The sequence below is a fragment of the Vipera ursinii genome (assembly GCF_947247035.1).
Source record: "Vipera ursinii genome assembly, chromosome: 1".
Taxonomy (NCBI): Eukaryota; Metazoa; Chordata; class Lepidosauria; order Squamata; family Viperidae; genus Vipera; species Vipera ursinii.
The window spans coordinates 22,305,325-22,323,301 of NC_139512.1; the positions used below are offsets into that span (position 1 = coordinate 22,305,325).

The window sequence follows — 17,977 nt, forward strand, 5'->3', positions numbered from 1 at the left end:
GTGCATAAGCTTGACTTCTGATGACTACATGGACAAATAATTTTCTTGGTATTTCCTTCTTCTGGGTTGTTTTTCTGATTTTACAAACTAACCTAGAATCTTGAGATTTACTAGTGATTTTTATCCAAATACAATTAGATCCACTATTGCTTAGTTTTTTTAAAAAAAAAAGTTCTAAGGTTATCTGGCTGCTGCCACCAGTTTTGGGGTTATAGGAATGAAAACACCTACTTATGAGCAGCTTTAAAAAAATCTATCCTTCCCTCCTCAATTAAAATGTTTTCCAGGACATATGACTCTTAGTTGGGCATACAGTATGAAATATTTGGACACTGGTATATCTGCTAAAAGAGGTATTTGCAAGTCACTGACTGAAAGAATATCAAAATTTCTGAATTGGACATATTCAATTTTTTTTATTTCGAAATTTCCTGACTTGAAGAAACACTGAATATGTATTCAAATTTGCAGAATGATATGTTTGTACCACGCAAAAGTTGTATCAGCTTCTTTTTACATAAGAATTCACTAAGACCTACATCTGACTAGGGACCCTAAGCTACATATATAATTGTACACCCCTTATCTGTAGTCCATTAATGCATAGAAAAATTACTGGACATAGCCAACTACACATATGTGGGTATACCAAATATACTAAAAACCATTTAAATGTGCTATAACCAAAGTGATACAAAATTCACAGTGCTTGACTGAATTAGCTTTTTCACTCTCACAGGTAGAAAACAGATTTAAGACTTTGTTTGTACAGTACAATGCTGTTGCATCCCCATCTATATACTTAAGAGGATGCAACCTACACATACATACATCTTCAGTAAAGTGCAATTCAATTTAGACTTTTCATTTGCTGTCCCAAACATCACAGACTAATGCTATGTTTATCTTGAATAAGAATCTTTTCCCAATCCTTTTGAACTTATGCTATGATTGCTATGGGATGACTTTTTAAAGCAGAAAAGGATACACCATATATTCCTCCTACAAGTATGTTCATTAACACACATGCTAGCTTTAAAAGGCTACTCCAAAATCTATTCAATTCATCTAATATGCTACCCCAAAGTCAAACAAAAAACATTAAATCACAGTGTGCTGTGTGAACCCATTGTCATTTATGAAACTTAGTATATTTCTTAGCAATGGATGAACCTAGCCAACAGTGATTCATTTAACAAAATGTGGATAAGCAAACCACAGCTTAGTGCAACATGAAAACGAAGTGAATCAGTTCTTCATAGCAGAAACCTAAAGTGGTTTGTGTTATATGTGATAAATGTGGTTGTTTCCATAGCAGTATCCTGGCTATTGCAACAAGCAACCTTCCTATTTGCTTATGAATATGATACCACTTAAGTTCAACGCACACATGGGTAGTATTACAATGCATACAAACCCATGTATCTCTTTACTTAAACCACTATCCTGTAGCATGAAAAATGTTATAAGGAATTAAGGTTTCTTTCTCTGTAAAATCCTAAGATCTAGAACTAGACATTAACTTAGTACATCATAACAATTTTATCTAGATAGAGGTCAGTTTTCTCTAGCCATGCCCAGGTAGGAAAATGCCTGGGGCAGAGATGAAAAGTGAAAGGGGAGGGGGGGTGTGGTGAAGCACATATAAAACTTGTTGGCCAGTTCCATGATCACAAGACTAAGACTAAATCAATCCTGTTTCCAACCCACAAAACACAACAAGCTATGAGGAAAAAAGATGACAGCTTTATTATTATTAGCTTGCAAAACAGCAGGAATATTGTGCAATGGACAACACATTCAATCTTTCGGCATCTGTTTATTATATAGATGACTAATTGAGTTTCTGAGAAAGTCATGACATCTAGCAAGTCAAGGGTAACTGATCAACTCCACGTTGATTCTTTCCCAAGGCAGAATATATAGACAAATGATGAAGTACTAAATTTCCATACTGAATGAAGATCTCCCATTTTACATTGAACAAAATTTGGTCACTATGTTCTAAGAAGAGCTAAAAATATTCAAAACAAAACTATTACCAAAATCGAACTCTCCAGAAGTATGCACCTGCACATCCCATACCCTATTATCCTGGGCGCACAAAAGGTGCCTAATGCATCTCAATATATAAACCAAGTAAAAAAAAAATCTACTGACAATTTATCCCATAGCTAGACATTTTAAACTTTTTAAAAGAAGAGCTGGATATTAAAACAGCAATGCTATTCAAGTTCATTAAAGTGATATACACTACGGCAAAATGTCCTAATTTCATATAAAAACTGATGAGCTCTGAACTGACGACGAACAGGCAAGAAGACATCCTGGAGTTAGGATGGATAATTTAATTGATGTGTGAACCCCTTCTTTGAAAAACTTCAAAAAACAGAAATTCTGCCATGGAGATGATTAGAAAATGGGAAAAGTTGATTATCAAAATATTTTATATTTATTTATATCCCCCACACACATATTTGTGTATACATACAGACACAGAAGGGGAAGAAATGAAAGTAGTAACAGATTTTATTTTCCTGGGCTCCAAGATCACTGCAGATGGGGACTGCAGCCAAGAAATTAAAAGACGCTTGCTCCTCGGGAGGAAAGCCATGACAAATCTAGACAGCACACTAAAAAGCAGAGACATCACCCTGTCAACAAAAGTACGTATAGTCAAGGCTATGGTCTTCCCAGTTGCAATGTATGGCAGTGAAAGTTGGACCATAAAAATGGCTGAGCACCAAAGAATTGAGGCCTTTGAACTGTGGTGCTGGAGAAGACTCCTGCAAGTCCCTTGGACTGCAAGGCGATCAAACCGGTCAGTCCTAGAGAAGATCAACCCTGACTGCTCTTTAGAAGGCCAGATCCTGAAGCTGAAACTCAAATACTTTGGCCACCTAATGAGAAGGAAGGACTCACTGGAGAAGAGCCTAATGCTGGGAAAGATTGAGGGCAATAGAAGAAGGGAACGACAGAGAATGAGGTGGCTGGATGGAGTCACTGAAGCAGTAGGCGTGAGCTTAAATGGACTCCAGAAGATGGTAGAGGACAGGAGGGCCTGGAGAAACGTTGTCCATAGGGTCGCGGTGGGTCAGACACAACTTCGCAGCTAACAACAACACAGACACACTTACACATACTGCAATTGCAGTTGGAGAACTATTTAGAGCTTTGGCCAGCTCAAAGAGGATACCACAGTGCTGGAAACAGCCAACCAAAGTGAAAAAAAAAGAGTCAGGATGTAATAAAAACATCAACAAGTAAGTAATGCACAGTTCAGGTATCTTCGTCAGGCACACGAGACGTTCCCTAGGAATCGTCCTATGGATGTCTCTTCCACGTGAGGATTCTACACTAGTCTGAAAAAAACTCTGGAGCTTTGTGTTTCTAGTGGTAACAAAGACTGAATTATTCTGGCTCAGTATACAGTATAACTGAAACTGCTACAAAGCTAGTGAGGGTTTTTTTATGTCAGGGGGAGAAGAGTACTGTTAAAGCTCTGCGGCTCTGGTTCCCCACTGAAGGGAACTTTTCTTCCATTATTCCCAGCAGCATCTAAACTTCAAGTTCTCTCAGGGAAAAGCAGCTGGATGGATTTGTAGTTCTTTCTCCATAACCCAACCAAAAGGACAGAGATGAAAGTGACAATTATTTTGCCAGTTTCTTTTTTGTGTGGATTTATGGTAAGGGAGCACTGATTCTTGCTCCCAGTAGTAAAGCAGAAGTAATTGCATCAGGGATGCATTTCAAACTACTCAGCATCTAGAAAATGAAAATAGTGACCTGTGGAAGTGCTAATTATAGATAACTGGTGACAGATTAATGACAAAAACAATTCAGAAAAATCCACAAAGGCTATCAATGACTATTAATTGTGACAACAGGTTGCCTCAGTACATATAGTTGCTACAGTACATGAGTGGAATTGTATTCATGTATTCATGGCTCATTAGGGTGGTAACAGAATGGTAAATTATTGTATGTAGATCTTTGCTTTGATAAAGCACAGCTTTTTTGCCTTTATGTAATAATTTTCTGGAAAAAAAATTACTTGATGTTAATTGAATTCCTCAACTTACAACCATTTGTTTAGCAATTGTTCAAATTTACAATGGCACTCAAAATAGTGGCAATCGGTTCTTGCACTTATGATTGTCAGAGCATTCCCAGGGACATGTGATCAAAACTCAGGTGCTAGGCAACTGGCATATTTTTATGAGTTGCAGCATCCTGGGGTCGTGTGATTGCCCATTTCTGACCTTTCCAACTGGCTTCTGACAAGCAAAGTCAATGGGGGAAGCCAGATTTGCTTAATGACCACGTGACTCACTTATTAACTGAAGTAATTTGCTTAACTGAGGCAAAATTCAAGATGCTGGTGATGACCTATAAAGCCCTAAATGGCGAGGGTCCGGGATATTTGAGGGAACACCTGCTGCCAGCATCAAGTTCCCTTCGTCCAGTGCGCTCCCACAGGGAGGGTCTCCTCAGGGTGCCGCCGGTTAAAGACTGCCGGCGGGTAACACCCAGGGATAGGGCCTTCTCAGTGGGTGCGCCTGCCCTGTGGAACCAGCTGCCCGTGGAGCTTAGGACTGCTCCCAACCTCCGTTCATTCCGCCGGGACCTGAAGACCTGGCTCTTCGAGCTCTCTGGCCCAGGCTGAGAATATTTTTAATTTTAATTTTAACTGGGTTTTAATTTTCTCAGGGTTCTATTTAATCTCTTTTAATTTGTTTTAACGTTTGTATTGACTGTTTTTAAATGCCCTGTAAACCGCCCTGAGTCCTTCGGGAAAGGGCGGTATATAAATATAAATATAAATAAATAAATAAATAAATAAATAAATAAATAAATAAATAGGTTATAAAATCAGGCGCAGTTCAACTGCCTTGCTTAGTAATGGTTACTCTGGTTCCAACTGTGGTCCTAAGTCAAGGATTACCTGTGTTACTCAGAATCAGTTTGGATGGGACATCAAACATATTTTTCTCAGCTCAGAAGCAACATAAGTGCCATTTACTATGAAATTCAGTCCAGCATCTTTAAAATGGAAGTAAAAGCAGAATTTAGTATTTTTGAAATAGTGACATTTATTTGAAAGAGATTCCCTTGAGGGAATTACTTTACTTGTCATTTGATCCTCCTATGAACAGGAAATAATCAAGACGGAACATATAACATTTTTCTAGACCATCTCACTAATAGCAGAGAAAGGGCAGCAGGCAGAAGGAAGCCTAGTTTATACTGTCTGTTTCACCATTTCTTGGGGAAATTATTCTTTCCTCTTTGAATACTAAATAATGAAAAAAAGGTATGCAGTTTTACTTTAGTTAAGACCTCAGATTAGAACTGGGAGACTGTGAATTCTAGTCCTGCCTTGGGTACAAAACCAGCTGGGTAACCTTGGGCCAGTCGCTCTCTCTCAGCCCTCAGAAAGCAGCAATGGCAAACCACTTCTGAAAAAAACCTTAACAAGAAAACTCAAGGATTCGTACAGTCTCCAAGAATCAGACCCAATTCAATGGAAGAAAAAAAAAGTTTTACTTTGTACTAGATAATTCTATCCTTCTAATACAGCGAGGATCACCACATCTGCAGTATAAAAAAAGTGATACCAGAAAATCGAAAATGCTAGAAGTGGAATGTTGCATATAACAGCAACTGCCCACTTGCTCTCCTCACCCACCACATTCCTTCTTCCCCTCAACTCTGCAACTGCTTCAGTGACTCTCTGCCTTTTCCTCCTGTTCTGGGGATATCCCAGGAACATGGCCAGAAATGAAAGCAGATATAGGATATTAACACAGACTTTAGAAAGACATTTAGCGCATTCATGTGAGAAGTAAAAGTACCAAGATGGGAAGGGGAACAGGACAACCTTGCCCTTTCTGAGACTCTATTCCACATTTCCACGTTGAGAGAGAGGTTCAGAAGAGACTCTACTTCTAAGTCACACAAGAAGACCAGAGAATTAGGTGACATTTCCCTTCACAATTTTACCCTTTGCCTCAACAGGCTGGGTGCTCTGAATTGCTCAACCTCCATTTTAAAAAACATGAATACAATAAATTAATAGAGCAGAAATATTGCAAAATCTCTACATTCCTGCATGAGCTCTCACAAAACCTCACAGGCAACACCACTGACATCTTGATAGGTTTGATTGATGTGCAAGTTTTAGACAACTAAAAATGAAAATGTTTCTCCTTTTTTTCCTCTGCAGCGCTTGAATAGGAGCCAATTTCTAAATTAGACCCAGGTCACCTTTCATTCTTTCCAGTTCAATACTCAGTGGATTAAAAAGAATGTTGGGACAACTTCTCCAAAATATGCATGTGGTTAAATCTATTCATAAAAAGCATCTGGAAGACTTTCTCATTAAGAGAGACTGTAGTTCCTTTCAAATCTTCATGCAAGGAGACAGCAGGACAAACCAATTTATGTTAACTTCCAAAACTTCAGCCTGATTCTTTAGAAACACTGTGCATGAATAGACTATTATGATTTCTGCGTGGAGGAAGAAGGAATTCTGATCTCTTTAGCCTATAACCTCACCACTCCTCAAATAATATCTACATATGATGTAAGGTCTTTGATTAACAGATCTATCAGATAAATATATACTCTGTACTGTACATTATGGTGACATTTTGAGTATTTTCAGGCAAGCTTATATTAGCATTATAAAGCAGATCACAGCTATTACAGATAGTCCTCATTCAATGACCACTGGTTTAACAATCGTCCAAAATTATGATGGTACTGAATAATGAGCTGATGACCAAACTGTGTAGTGCAGCTGTCATAGCATCCCCATGCTCATATGATCACAATTTGGGTGCTTGGCAACCAGCTGACAATTACAATGATTGCAGTATCCTGCGGTCATGTGACCACTATTTGCAACCTTCATTGCCAGCTTTTGCAAAGGCAATTGGGAAGCCAGCAGGAGGTCAGCAATCATGTGAAATCACACAGGATTCAAAGTTAACAACAGCAATTGCCACAACTGCCATGAAAAATCAGCATGGTCACGTGCTTTGCAATTATCACTTAGCCATGGAATATGTTGGTTCCAAATATCTTCACTAAGCAAGGATTACCTTGTATCCATATTGCAGATACAGCAAGAGAAACACTGCAGCACATCAGCAGCAACTGGCTTCAAGGCCACCAGATGAATTCGGAGCAAAGAGGAGATTCAAGCAAAGGCCTTCATGGCCTTCAGCTATCACTCCATTCTCATTAGCTGAAGGCAGCAACAAAAAAAACAGACAGCCTTATCTGCTTTTGTTTATTTTAGCCTTTTTAAATTCCACTCTTCAAAAGACTTCCTGGATTGTTTTGCAATGTACATGAGAACCCAACCAAGGGCCTCAGTATCTTGACTCAGTCTAAGGCAGCGCTTTTCATTTGTATTATGAACTGCATGTAGTCTTTACAATATTAATACAATTGCACAGGATTAATATCTAGAACCCACACAAATAGTTAGAAGCAGCAAATACTTGCTTATGAACATTCAAATATGTCACAAATTCTACATCTGTCTTTATCTGATTTTGCTTCCTGAAAATTAATTTAGGGATAATGTACATCCTGTCCTTATCTGATTCTGCTTCCTAAAGAAAATTATTAATTTAGGGCTAATATACTTTTTAATCAGGCCATAAAAATGCTATGTTCCTTTTAGGGACAAACATATAAACCCTGAGCTTAAATGGATTCCAGAAGATGGCAGAGGACAGGAAGGCCTAGAGGAATGTTGTCCATGGGGTCGGGATGGGTTGGACATGACTTCGCAACTAACAACAATATAAACCCTCACCCACTTGAAGAGGCTCAGGACTACAGATAATACGAAGTCTCTGTGTTTCTTTGAGTATTGCATTTATTATGCTAAAATTCACCAGAGGCATAAGATGGGATTACATGCTGAACATTATTTGGATGAAAACCATATTTTAAAAACCCCTTCTTTACACATATAAATTATAGGAACGCTGATTTAAACTCAAACCACCTCTATGACAACTCAGACTTAGAATAATAAGAGACAGGAATCTTTAGTTGCAAAATTTAAAAAAGCAATTAACTTCAATTCATTTGAGACAAATAGAATATGATTTGCAATTGATAACTCTTGTTGAATGGTTGAATTAATTAATAGGGAAGATTTTCCTTTTGTTAAAAAAAATCAGCATATGGTACTTATTTGGCACTTATTATTTGCAATTCTGACTACATGGTATATATTTGCACAATATAAATCAAATAAATAAATAAATCCTAATAAAACAATAATAGCAAATATCAGACAACTTAAAGTGTCCAGAGCAAATGTGAAATAGTAAAGGCACAGCTGTTTGCCATAAAAATCACAATTACACACCACTTGTCTAAATAAAATAAAGATTATGATACGCTGAGCTACTTGCCATTGTGAAGCAGGTTACATCAAACACCAAAATCTCATTCCCACATTATCATTCATATATAATACTACATATTGTATATCTGTGTGTTCTTTCACTTCCAATGCTAATGTAATAGCATAGTCACAGTGCAACATGTATTCAGAAATGACTTCCACATCTTTAAGATTCAGACAGAGGTCCTGCTCACTTTTCCACTGAGGAAGTTCTGAATGGTCATTTCACTAGCCACACCCCTCATTTCCCCAATTACTGTTTCTAGAATGTTTAAAACATGCTCTCCTATTTTATGGAGTACTGACATCCAAATTAAGCTCTGTAATGTGGTACCTTTAAAGATGGAGCAATGGCAAGGGCAAGTTGTTCAGAAACACAACTACTATGTTAAACCAATATTTTCAAGCCCACTTCAAAGTGCTGATTCCTAATTTTAAAGTTTTAAACCACTGGGAACAGGTAGTTTCACTTGTATTAATCTACCTATTTTTTATGGCCAGATCCTTCTTTCTTTTCCTCATCTGAGGACATTTGTAGAATGCATCACCTCCTGGATTCACCAGGGGATAAATGCCTTACCCGTGGATACCCCATCATTATCAGCTTTGAATAAAACCCTGAAGGGCAAATCCATTTATTCTTTAAAATTCTCCTCAGAATATCCTAAACAAGGCCTATCTATGTGATCATTAAGAATCAACACCAACTTGATGGCACATAATCAAGCTGTCAGAGTTCCAAGTGGAATTATGATTTTTAATATTGAAGGCAGTTTTAATTTTTCTAGTGATTAATATTTTTAATACTAAGTTTTATTTTTAAATAAATTTTATTATAAACCACATACGAGGAGAAATGCCTTTAAAAGCAGATTAGAAAGATTTTGAATAAATGTTATGTAATTTTAATACGGCAATCTGCTGCATGCTTTCAGAACTGAAAGATGAATTAATTATAAACAGGAGTTAATGACAAAAAAATTCAAAAGTTTTATTTTTGAGAACATGGAATTCTACAGTAGCTAAAGTATTCAATCCAAAAAGAACTGAATAGAATATTTACTGAATAACTAAAGTTAAAGGCATTTAAACAGAACTATAAACGTTGAATCACTTCACTGTTTCTACAGGACTGACTGATAGGACAATTTAATAAAAAAAAACCTATGGAATGTCAAAGGAACTAGAATATGGTATTGTGGGATATTCCAATTTATAACTGAAAGCTACTGTGAGCTTTACACAAAAATTGCATTCAATTTCACAGCTCAGCTGGATGTCAATGGAAGTAATATACAAGCAAACTAATAAGATTGCCAATTAAAAGAATCTTGTGTATTATTCAATATTCTGAAGGTATGTACTAATATAAACATGGACACAATCAAAGTATATATATTCTTTCAGAGGGGTTTCTTTTGCTGCTTCTGAAATACCAATCATAAATTGTCTGAAGTTCTCTAAATTCATATCTAGAATTATATCACAAGACTGCATTATATCACAGATAATCTAGGACAGTGAGGGCGAACCTTTTAGAGACCGAGTGCCCAAACTGCAACCCAAAACCCACTTATGTATTGTCAGGTGCCGGGTGGGTGTGGCCCATTGGGTAGGTGTGGCTGCAGTGGTAACAGCAGACTGGGTGGGACTAAAAAGTTCAATCAATCAATTCCAACTTTGCGAGATGTTTTTTTCCCCTGCGAGAAGTTGAAATTGATTGATTGAAGTTTTTTTTTTTGCACACGGCGGCAGAGGCATAAAGCGAAAAGGTTTCATAAAACGCAGCTGAAGGCCTAGGACTGGGCCGATGGCATGCATGCCCACAGAGAGGGCTCTGCGTGCCACCTGTGGAACCCGTGCCATAGGTTCGCCACCACGGATCTAGGAGCTCAGACAACAACGTATCTAAGATTTTTTGATTTCCTGGATGAAATACACAGTGTATATTTGTTTATGCCAGCCCAGCTAAATATACGGTATCTGCAATACAACTTAAAGAGGATAATAATTAGACCAAGTGAAAAATCAGAATTGGATTTCCCACTAATCTGCATGGAGCAAAATCTGGCATGAACTACTCCAATATAACTAACTCTCAATGAAAGAAACTATTTGTCTCATGCACAATGCCTATTTTTTTTCTCTCTCCCACTGTTGCTTCTTTATGATACTCAAAATTGGCCACTTCAAAAATCCTTTCCCCCTCAGGTCATGAAATAATTGTTTTTAAATACTTTAAATGGATTTAATATAAAGCAATGTATCATACATAATCAAATCAAAAGTCTAAATGAATTCACAAAGGACAGAGGCTAGTAACAGAACGCAAATATAAAGTCAGTCAATCATGTTGCTATGATGAAAGATAATTGGCTTTTAATGAGAAAAGTGTATACTCTGTGCATTCTTCCAGGTTCAGGGATGCTGTAAGTGTTGTAAATGAACATGGATGAGTTTGGCTTCCATACAACAATGGCTAGTTTACACACTACACTATGCTAAACATCAGTGATCTAATTAAGGCTGGATGCAATCCATGCAAATCCATTTAATAACCAATGGTGTATCATCATGCAAGTTCCATGAAGCAGTTCAAGCTATTTTCAGAAAAGGAAGGGGTAGGAATTCAAAATTGCTCCCTTAGCTGGCAAAGAAGCATTTGCTGGCCTTACCTTATAGACATCTCCATAGGTACCACTCCCCACTCTCTGGATGAGCTCATAGTCTTGCTGTGGATTCCGCCGCATAATGTCTCCACTTGGGCGGGTCAGAGGATCCATAATCTGCTAATACACTCTCCCCTTCCCCACAGGGGGGAACAGGAATGATGCACAGTTGCCTCTGCCTCGAGCACTGAAACCAGGTAAATGGTGTCCTTAAAATCCTAGTGGAATTTTCTGCTGGCAGGAACACATGGCTTTGGTCCGCTCTTTGTTGGGCCTAATATTTAAGAGAGAGAAAAAAAGGAAATTGGATGAGGTTTTTATTTTAAACAAAAGCAGATAGCTTAAGGCACTTTGGGACCAAAAGAAGGAAAACCAAATGGAATTCTTCTTCTGGTTAACGAACCGAAGGCGGCATGGTGCCTCAGCAATTAAGATGCTGAGCTTGACAGCTGGAAAGCCAGCAGCCCAGATTTGAGATCCGAACGGCATGTGACAGGGTTGAGCTCCCGCCCTCGCCCCAGCTCCTGCCAACCTAGCGGTTTGAAAGCATGCAAATGCGAGCAGATAAATAGGTACCACTTTGGTGGGATAGTAACAGCTTCCTGTGAATCATGCTGGCCACATGACTGCAGAAATGTCTTCAGACAGCCCTGGCTCAATGGCCTTGAAATGGAGATGATGCTGTTGTCCAGTGCCTACTCAGTTCGACAGGTCTAAGCTGGGAAATAGCCTATTTTCAAGCCTCCCGCCCTAATGGTGCCTATGGAGAATCAAACCTACAAATAAGAAATTTTCTGACAGTGAGAACAATTAAACAATAGAATAGCTAGCCTTCTGGAGTTGTGGAGGCTCCATCATTGGAGGTTTTCAAAAATAGACTGGACAACCATTTACCAGGATGGTATAAGGTTTCCTGCTTTGAGCAGGAGGTTGGACTAGAAGACCTCTAAGGACCCTTCCAGCCCAATGATTATATGTTCTATGTTCATCATAGCATAGCTGCACTTCCATCAGGTCAGAAAGAACAATCTCAGCAATCCAGCTTTATCAGCTGAATGTTAATATTTACCTTTCAAACTCTTATTAATTCTGGCATTATTGTCTTAAATTGTATGCATCAGGATTGATACCGAGAGCAAAGCTAAAATAAGTTGAGTTTGTTGAACTCCCGTTTTATTCTTAGTCATCTCACAGTAATAAGCAAGTTTGGCAGGTCTCTATCTTCCTAGGCTTCCAAAAGGCACTAAAAACTTGGCTCCCCCCCCCCAAGCGCTGGTACAGGATGAGGCAACTGCATGTTGGAAGCTTAACTTGGTGGCCAGTTTGGGGGTTGGGTTTTTTTTTGAATGTTTATGGTTTTTATAGTTTTAATATGGTTATTTATTTTACTATTGATGTTGTTTTAATTCTTGATCAGGAGCTGCCCAGAATTTGGTATAAGATGGGCAGCTATAGTAATTTTTAAATAAATAAATAAAAATAAAATAAATTGGCTATTACTTTTCCAAATAAATGTTTCCATCCCAACATTTGCCAAGAGAAGAGACAGGGCACAGACAGAAGGGATCTGTGCAGGGACAACTGGTGGTAAAAGGAAGAGGAATATAATCCTGGCTTGCTGATTTCTCTTTCCAAAACCCATCAGCAATATTGGTCCCAGCTGTGCCAGTGCCATTCTGGAGCCCTAACATGCTATTCTCATCAGAATGCAGCAACGGATACATTTTTGAAATCTTATTTTTAGTATCATTTAAATAGGTGAACAATTGTATATGCCACTCAAATATGAATCGGGAAATATGTGGTTCTTTATGTGGTGTAGTTGGTTCACATGGTGTGGTAGGATGGTGGGTTTGTTGTCACTGTGTGTTGGGGGGAGGGAGCACGGGGAGAAGCTCAGCTAATCTCAATGTACACATGTTGTACTTTGACAATAAAGATTTATTATTATTATTATTATTATTATTATTATTATTATTATTATTATTATTATTATTAATGATTCAGAGGAAAATATAAGCTTCAGAGCGTCAGCATTTGTAAGGGAGAAATATAGTATTAAATTGCCCAAGGAGAACACATGATATGAATTCCTGGTGATCCTCTCTTACAAATTTATCTCTCAATCTCTATATTAATAGCATAGGAAAAAAGCTAATAATGGAACCCCATAATTCCCCTCTATTTTTTGTGGCTCCAAAGGAAAAAATATGGGCCATAAAGATCATCAATGTCTGCACCACATAATCTAAATTTTGCACTTTATTAAAGTTAAAACAGGATCCTTTGTAATTTGTGACTTAGGCACAATATTATGGTATTTTTAACAGTTCCGAGAAAAGAAAAAAGTTTTTGTCTGTGTGGGGGGGAATACATCTTAACTCTTAATCGCTGTATATCAAATGATATCCCCAACCAACTACACATGATAATCTACCATGTGTAGCTCAGAGAAAGAGAAGGCAGGTACTTGGCTGGCATTTCCCCCTAATATAGAAGTAAAATTTAACTATAAGGCTAGGGGCTTCCATAGTGTTTTAGAGCAGAGGTCCCCAACCCCTAGTCCATGGACCAGCACCAGGCCGTAGCATGCCAGAAACCGGACCACACAAACAAGTGAACAGCCATCCATGGGATGCAGGCAGCACATGAAAACAACCCCCCTCCAGTCCACAGAACTGGTCCCTGGTGCCCAAAAGTTGGGGGGGCACTGTTTTAGAGCAATCTATTTCTTGTATCCATTCACACTGATTTTAACATTTCCTAGCCACAGCATTATAGGATTTTGTATTAGAATAATCAAGGAGAGAAGCAACCCGGAATTAAGGAGAAGCTTTCCAACAGTGAGGACAAATAACCAATGGAACTGCTTGCCTTCAGACGTTGTGAATGCTTCATCACTGGAGGTTTTTAAGAAAACATTGGAAAGCCACTTGCCTGACATGGTATAGGATCTCCTGCTTGAGCAGGGAGCTGGACTAGAAGACTTCCAAGATCCCTTCCAGCTCTATTCTGATTCTAAGAATATTTCCAAAAGATGCAAAGTCTTCAGCCCAATGGATGTTATCTCCATTACTGATACCTGCCCACAACCCAAATGGAAAGGTGGAAACTGATATTCCAATCTACGCATTCTAGATAAAAACAGTAACAGCTGCGTACAAAACTTTAAGGAAAGCCCACACACACCCCATCCATATTACACTCCTCAAAAGCAACAATACTACTGTTTCTCCTTTGTAAATACCCCAAGGCTGTTTTTTCTCACCAACTCTCTGTAGATATTTTCCACTTAAATTTTTTGTAGAACTGGATATTATCATTACCAATTCTACATTTAAATCACATACTTAAATGACTATCTATTCAAGCAATACTAAACATGAGGTTTCAAAAACTATTCTTCAGCTGGGAAGGATTTCAATTGTGACATGCAAACTTAAGTTATAATCCTACTTGGATATCTGGGGCATAAGTATCTTTGATTCTGTCAGGGGACCTGAATATAAGGAGGAAGTATGCAAAGGAAAAGAGTCAACCTATTGATAACTTCAACATACAAACAGAAGGAAAGCTTACAAAGTCAGATGTCTAAGCCCAATACCCACAGAGTCCAACAGCTAACAGTTTCCAGAAACAAAAGAATTGGCAAGATGACAATGCACCAAACAATCTCCTAAAAGCCATCCCCATAATATGCACCATTAAATTTTAGTCCTTTCTTCTCGGTTAAGTATTTGCCATACTGCTGAGGTAAGTGAAATTGCAGTTCATGAATCTATCAAATAAAAGTTGCACAGTATCTGGAGCTGAATTGGGCACAATAAGCTAATGTAAGCAACCTTGTTTGCTTAGCGCATTTATATATGTATACTGCAGCATCCAGCTTTTCATGGAACAGCACGGATGTCCAGTATCAGTTTGTTTATAACAGGATCTGCTATCCAGCCTCTGTTATCAAGTCTGCAACAAATACTTTTCTGTCCTTACAGAATTAATTGATTTAGCATGAATCTCCTTAAAATGTTACTGCATTTTATTAATTATGTGAAAGGGAGGCCAAAGATAAAAGTGCAAGCAGCAGCCTTTTGACTCAGGAAATTTGCATAAAAGGAGTTAGATCTTTTCAAAGCAAGCTTAAAACTAGTGATGTCGTGAATGACTAAATAATATAGCAGCATCAGAACCAGTATGAGGATCTTATTAATGTACAAACCTGGCAACAATTTTTTTATGCACCATTCCTATGATATTGCCTTCATATCCTTCCCAGCTCATAAGTGCAACAGCCTTAAGTGATCCTTCTCTACACTAGTTTAAAACAGTATCCCTATCCTATCTCCCCAATCCCAATACTGCCTAAGTAAAGCTATAAAATCTGTCAAGCTTTGCCACACATTGTCTTGGAGAGAGGTCAGATAACAGCAAATAGAAGCAATATAAGGACTGGAATTGAGGATAGCAAATTTCATACACAGCATATATTTCTTGGATCCTGGAGCATCCAAGATGTGGAAAGAGCACTTCAACTGAGGAAAGACCCCATGTCAGAAGCTGATGAACTTCTGGCTATTTTTCATTCTCTAAAATTAGTAATGTGTGCCAAAGGAAGCCACTGATCTCCTCCACCATTTCCCTTGGAGCAAGGGAGCTTTTCTCACCACCAAGCCAAGCTGACAACTGAAATGGCTCAAGCCTGATCGGATGCTTCCTTCAGCCCTTGCCACAAAGCAGAAGTACATCTTTTGGTCATGAACAAGTCTGAGAAAGAGGTGTGCATTTATCCCAGGTCTGTTCCTGTGTATTGCAGCAACCTAGTCAGCCAATATAGTTACCTTACTGAACCGCTCTGCAAAGTTGGATAAACCGCGGCTCACTTAACCATGGTTTGCCTTGTGCAAGTACAGCCAGCATCCTACGCAGTAGAGAGATTGACTCTGTTCAGTCTCTGCACAGGGGACTTGGGAGATACTTCTCTTGCTTCGCAGTCTACTTCCCTCCCTATCCTCCGATCCTGCAGCCTTCGGCTTCCCCAAGACCCACGCATTCAATTTCCCTGGCTTCTCTACACAAAGGTCCACGCTGGGAGGCCTCTCTTACTCGAGGGATGGGGGGGGGGGGGGGAAGGCGGCCGGGACGCCTCTCTTCTCCAGCCGCGGTCGAAGTGATCCGGGAGGCTCCGCTTACCCTCCCCGCAACCTCTTGCAGGCCCCGATCCCGCGCGGCGTCTCACCTCTTCCAAGCCGAGTCGGGCAGCTCCCTCGGTCGGAGTCGCCGAGTTGAAGGAGGAGGCCCGCTTTGTCCCACCTCGCTCGGCCAGGCGGAGATCAGCGCGGGCCCGCTGAATTGTTCTGCGGTCGGCCCGCCGCGCCAAGTACGGCCTGGTCGGCTCGGGCAGAGCTGCTCGGCCTCACCCGCTTCCTAGCGCGCCGCTCGAACCCGCGCCGGGCCGGGCCAGGCCACACCAGACAGATGAGCCGCCGCCGTGGCCACCTCCTCTCCGGGAATCCCGCCCTCTCAGTCCCGCCTCTAAGCGGCGGCGGCGGCGGCGACACAGTAGGGCCGGGCCCCGGCTAAGCAGAGCGACAGCGCCCCGGCGTGGATCTTCCAAATGGGTCTGTTTTCGAGGCAGCGACGCAAACGATCGTCCCAGCCTCCGAGCCCTCGGTTCCAGCCCGCCCGCCCGCCTTTTCCCTTCGGAAGAAACACTCCGCGTTGACTCACCGGCTCTCTGACGAAATTTCCTCCGGGCTGCTTGAGGTCTGGATGAATGAATGGATGTCCTCGCAGAGGATCCTCGCCCAGGATTAATCCATGTTTATTCTCAGCCTCGACAACCCCCCCCCCCCAAAGAAACGGGTTGTTTACATATCTCTAGATCAGGGGTCGGCAACCTCGGCTCTTTTATGACTCGTGGACTTCAACTCCCAGAATTCCTGAGCCAGCAGAGCTGGCTCAGGAATTCTGGGAGTTGAAGTCCACGAGTCATAAAAGAGCCGAGGTTGCCGACCCCTGCTCTAGATCAAATCATGCTGAGGAACAGTTGATCTCGCTCTCCCCTCCGTGCCCGTTTTCGAGTTCGCTGCCCGAGCTGGCTTTGGCGATAAAGACACACGCAAAAAAGGTTTTCTGCCATCAAGGTTTTAAAAACGTGTGCATATATTCGTAATTTTAAAAAGGGGGATTCATCAAGCAGCAATAAATGGTCAGTAACCCTCCTCCCTCCGCCAGTTACCAATAGGTCCTACTCTATGTAACAAATATAGGGAAGGAGGGAGAGATTGGATCGAATAATTCAAATCATTTTTAAATGGCACACTTCATCAATGATCTCAAAAAGGTTTGAGATCTTATTTAAACAGTATAATAAAATACAATCTTGGTAAAAATCCATTCTGGTTGACCTAGATTCTTTCATGGATACATCCATTTAGATTTTCTTGGCAACAATATGGACATGGTTTTATTTGCCTTCTTGTTTTTTAATTCCAGTTTTTTTTTCAGTTCAGCCTGTTGGCAGTGAGATTTCTAACTAGTATCCCATTGATACTAATTCTGAAGCTGTCACCTGAATTTAAAATGGAAAGGAGAATGGAAGAAGGTCACAAACCAGATTGCCTTAGCCATTCACATAGGGAAGCTTTAGGTGAAAAGATGCCTCCTCAATTAATGCAGTAAGAGGTGTCAAATACAGGGAGGGAAGCCGTCCTATGAGCTACAACCAAGCAGGCCTATCCAGAAAGATGCACAATTTTTGCCATCTGAATGTTGCAATATGACTTTCTTAGGTCACCTAATTAACAAATTGTATTAAAAGGCTTATGCTTTTGTGGCTCAGCTCTCTTCATCAGCTACACAGACTAATGTAGGATTT

The 17,977-nt window shown here is 39.9% G+C and overlaps 1 protein-coding gene across 1 annotated transcript in view; it reads right to left on the minus strand.

Moving 5' to 3' along the window:
- The window catches only part of MAP4K5 (mitogen-activated protein kinase kinase kinase kinase 5), a 91,900-nt gene extending 75,338 nt beyond the window's left edge, over window positions 1-16,562 (minus strand). The window contains exons 1-2 of the mRNA XM_083349981.1: window positions 16,337-16,562; window positions 11,110-11,377 (exon numbers count right to left, since the gene is read on the minus strand). Of these exons, the coding sequence (XP_083206107.1) occupies window positions 11,110-11,217 (108 nt within the window). The 5' untranslated portion in view covers window positions 11,218-11,377; window positions 16,337-16,562. The remainder of the gene's footprint in view (window positions 1-11,109; window positions 11,378-16,336) is intronic.
- Window positions 16,563-17,977: the final 1,415 nt, after the last annotated feature.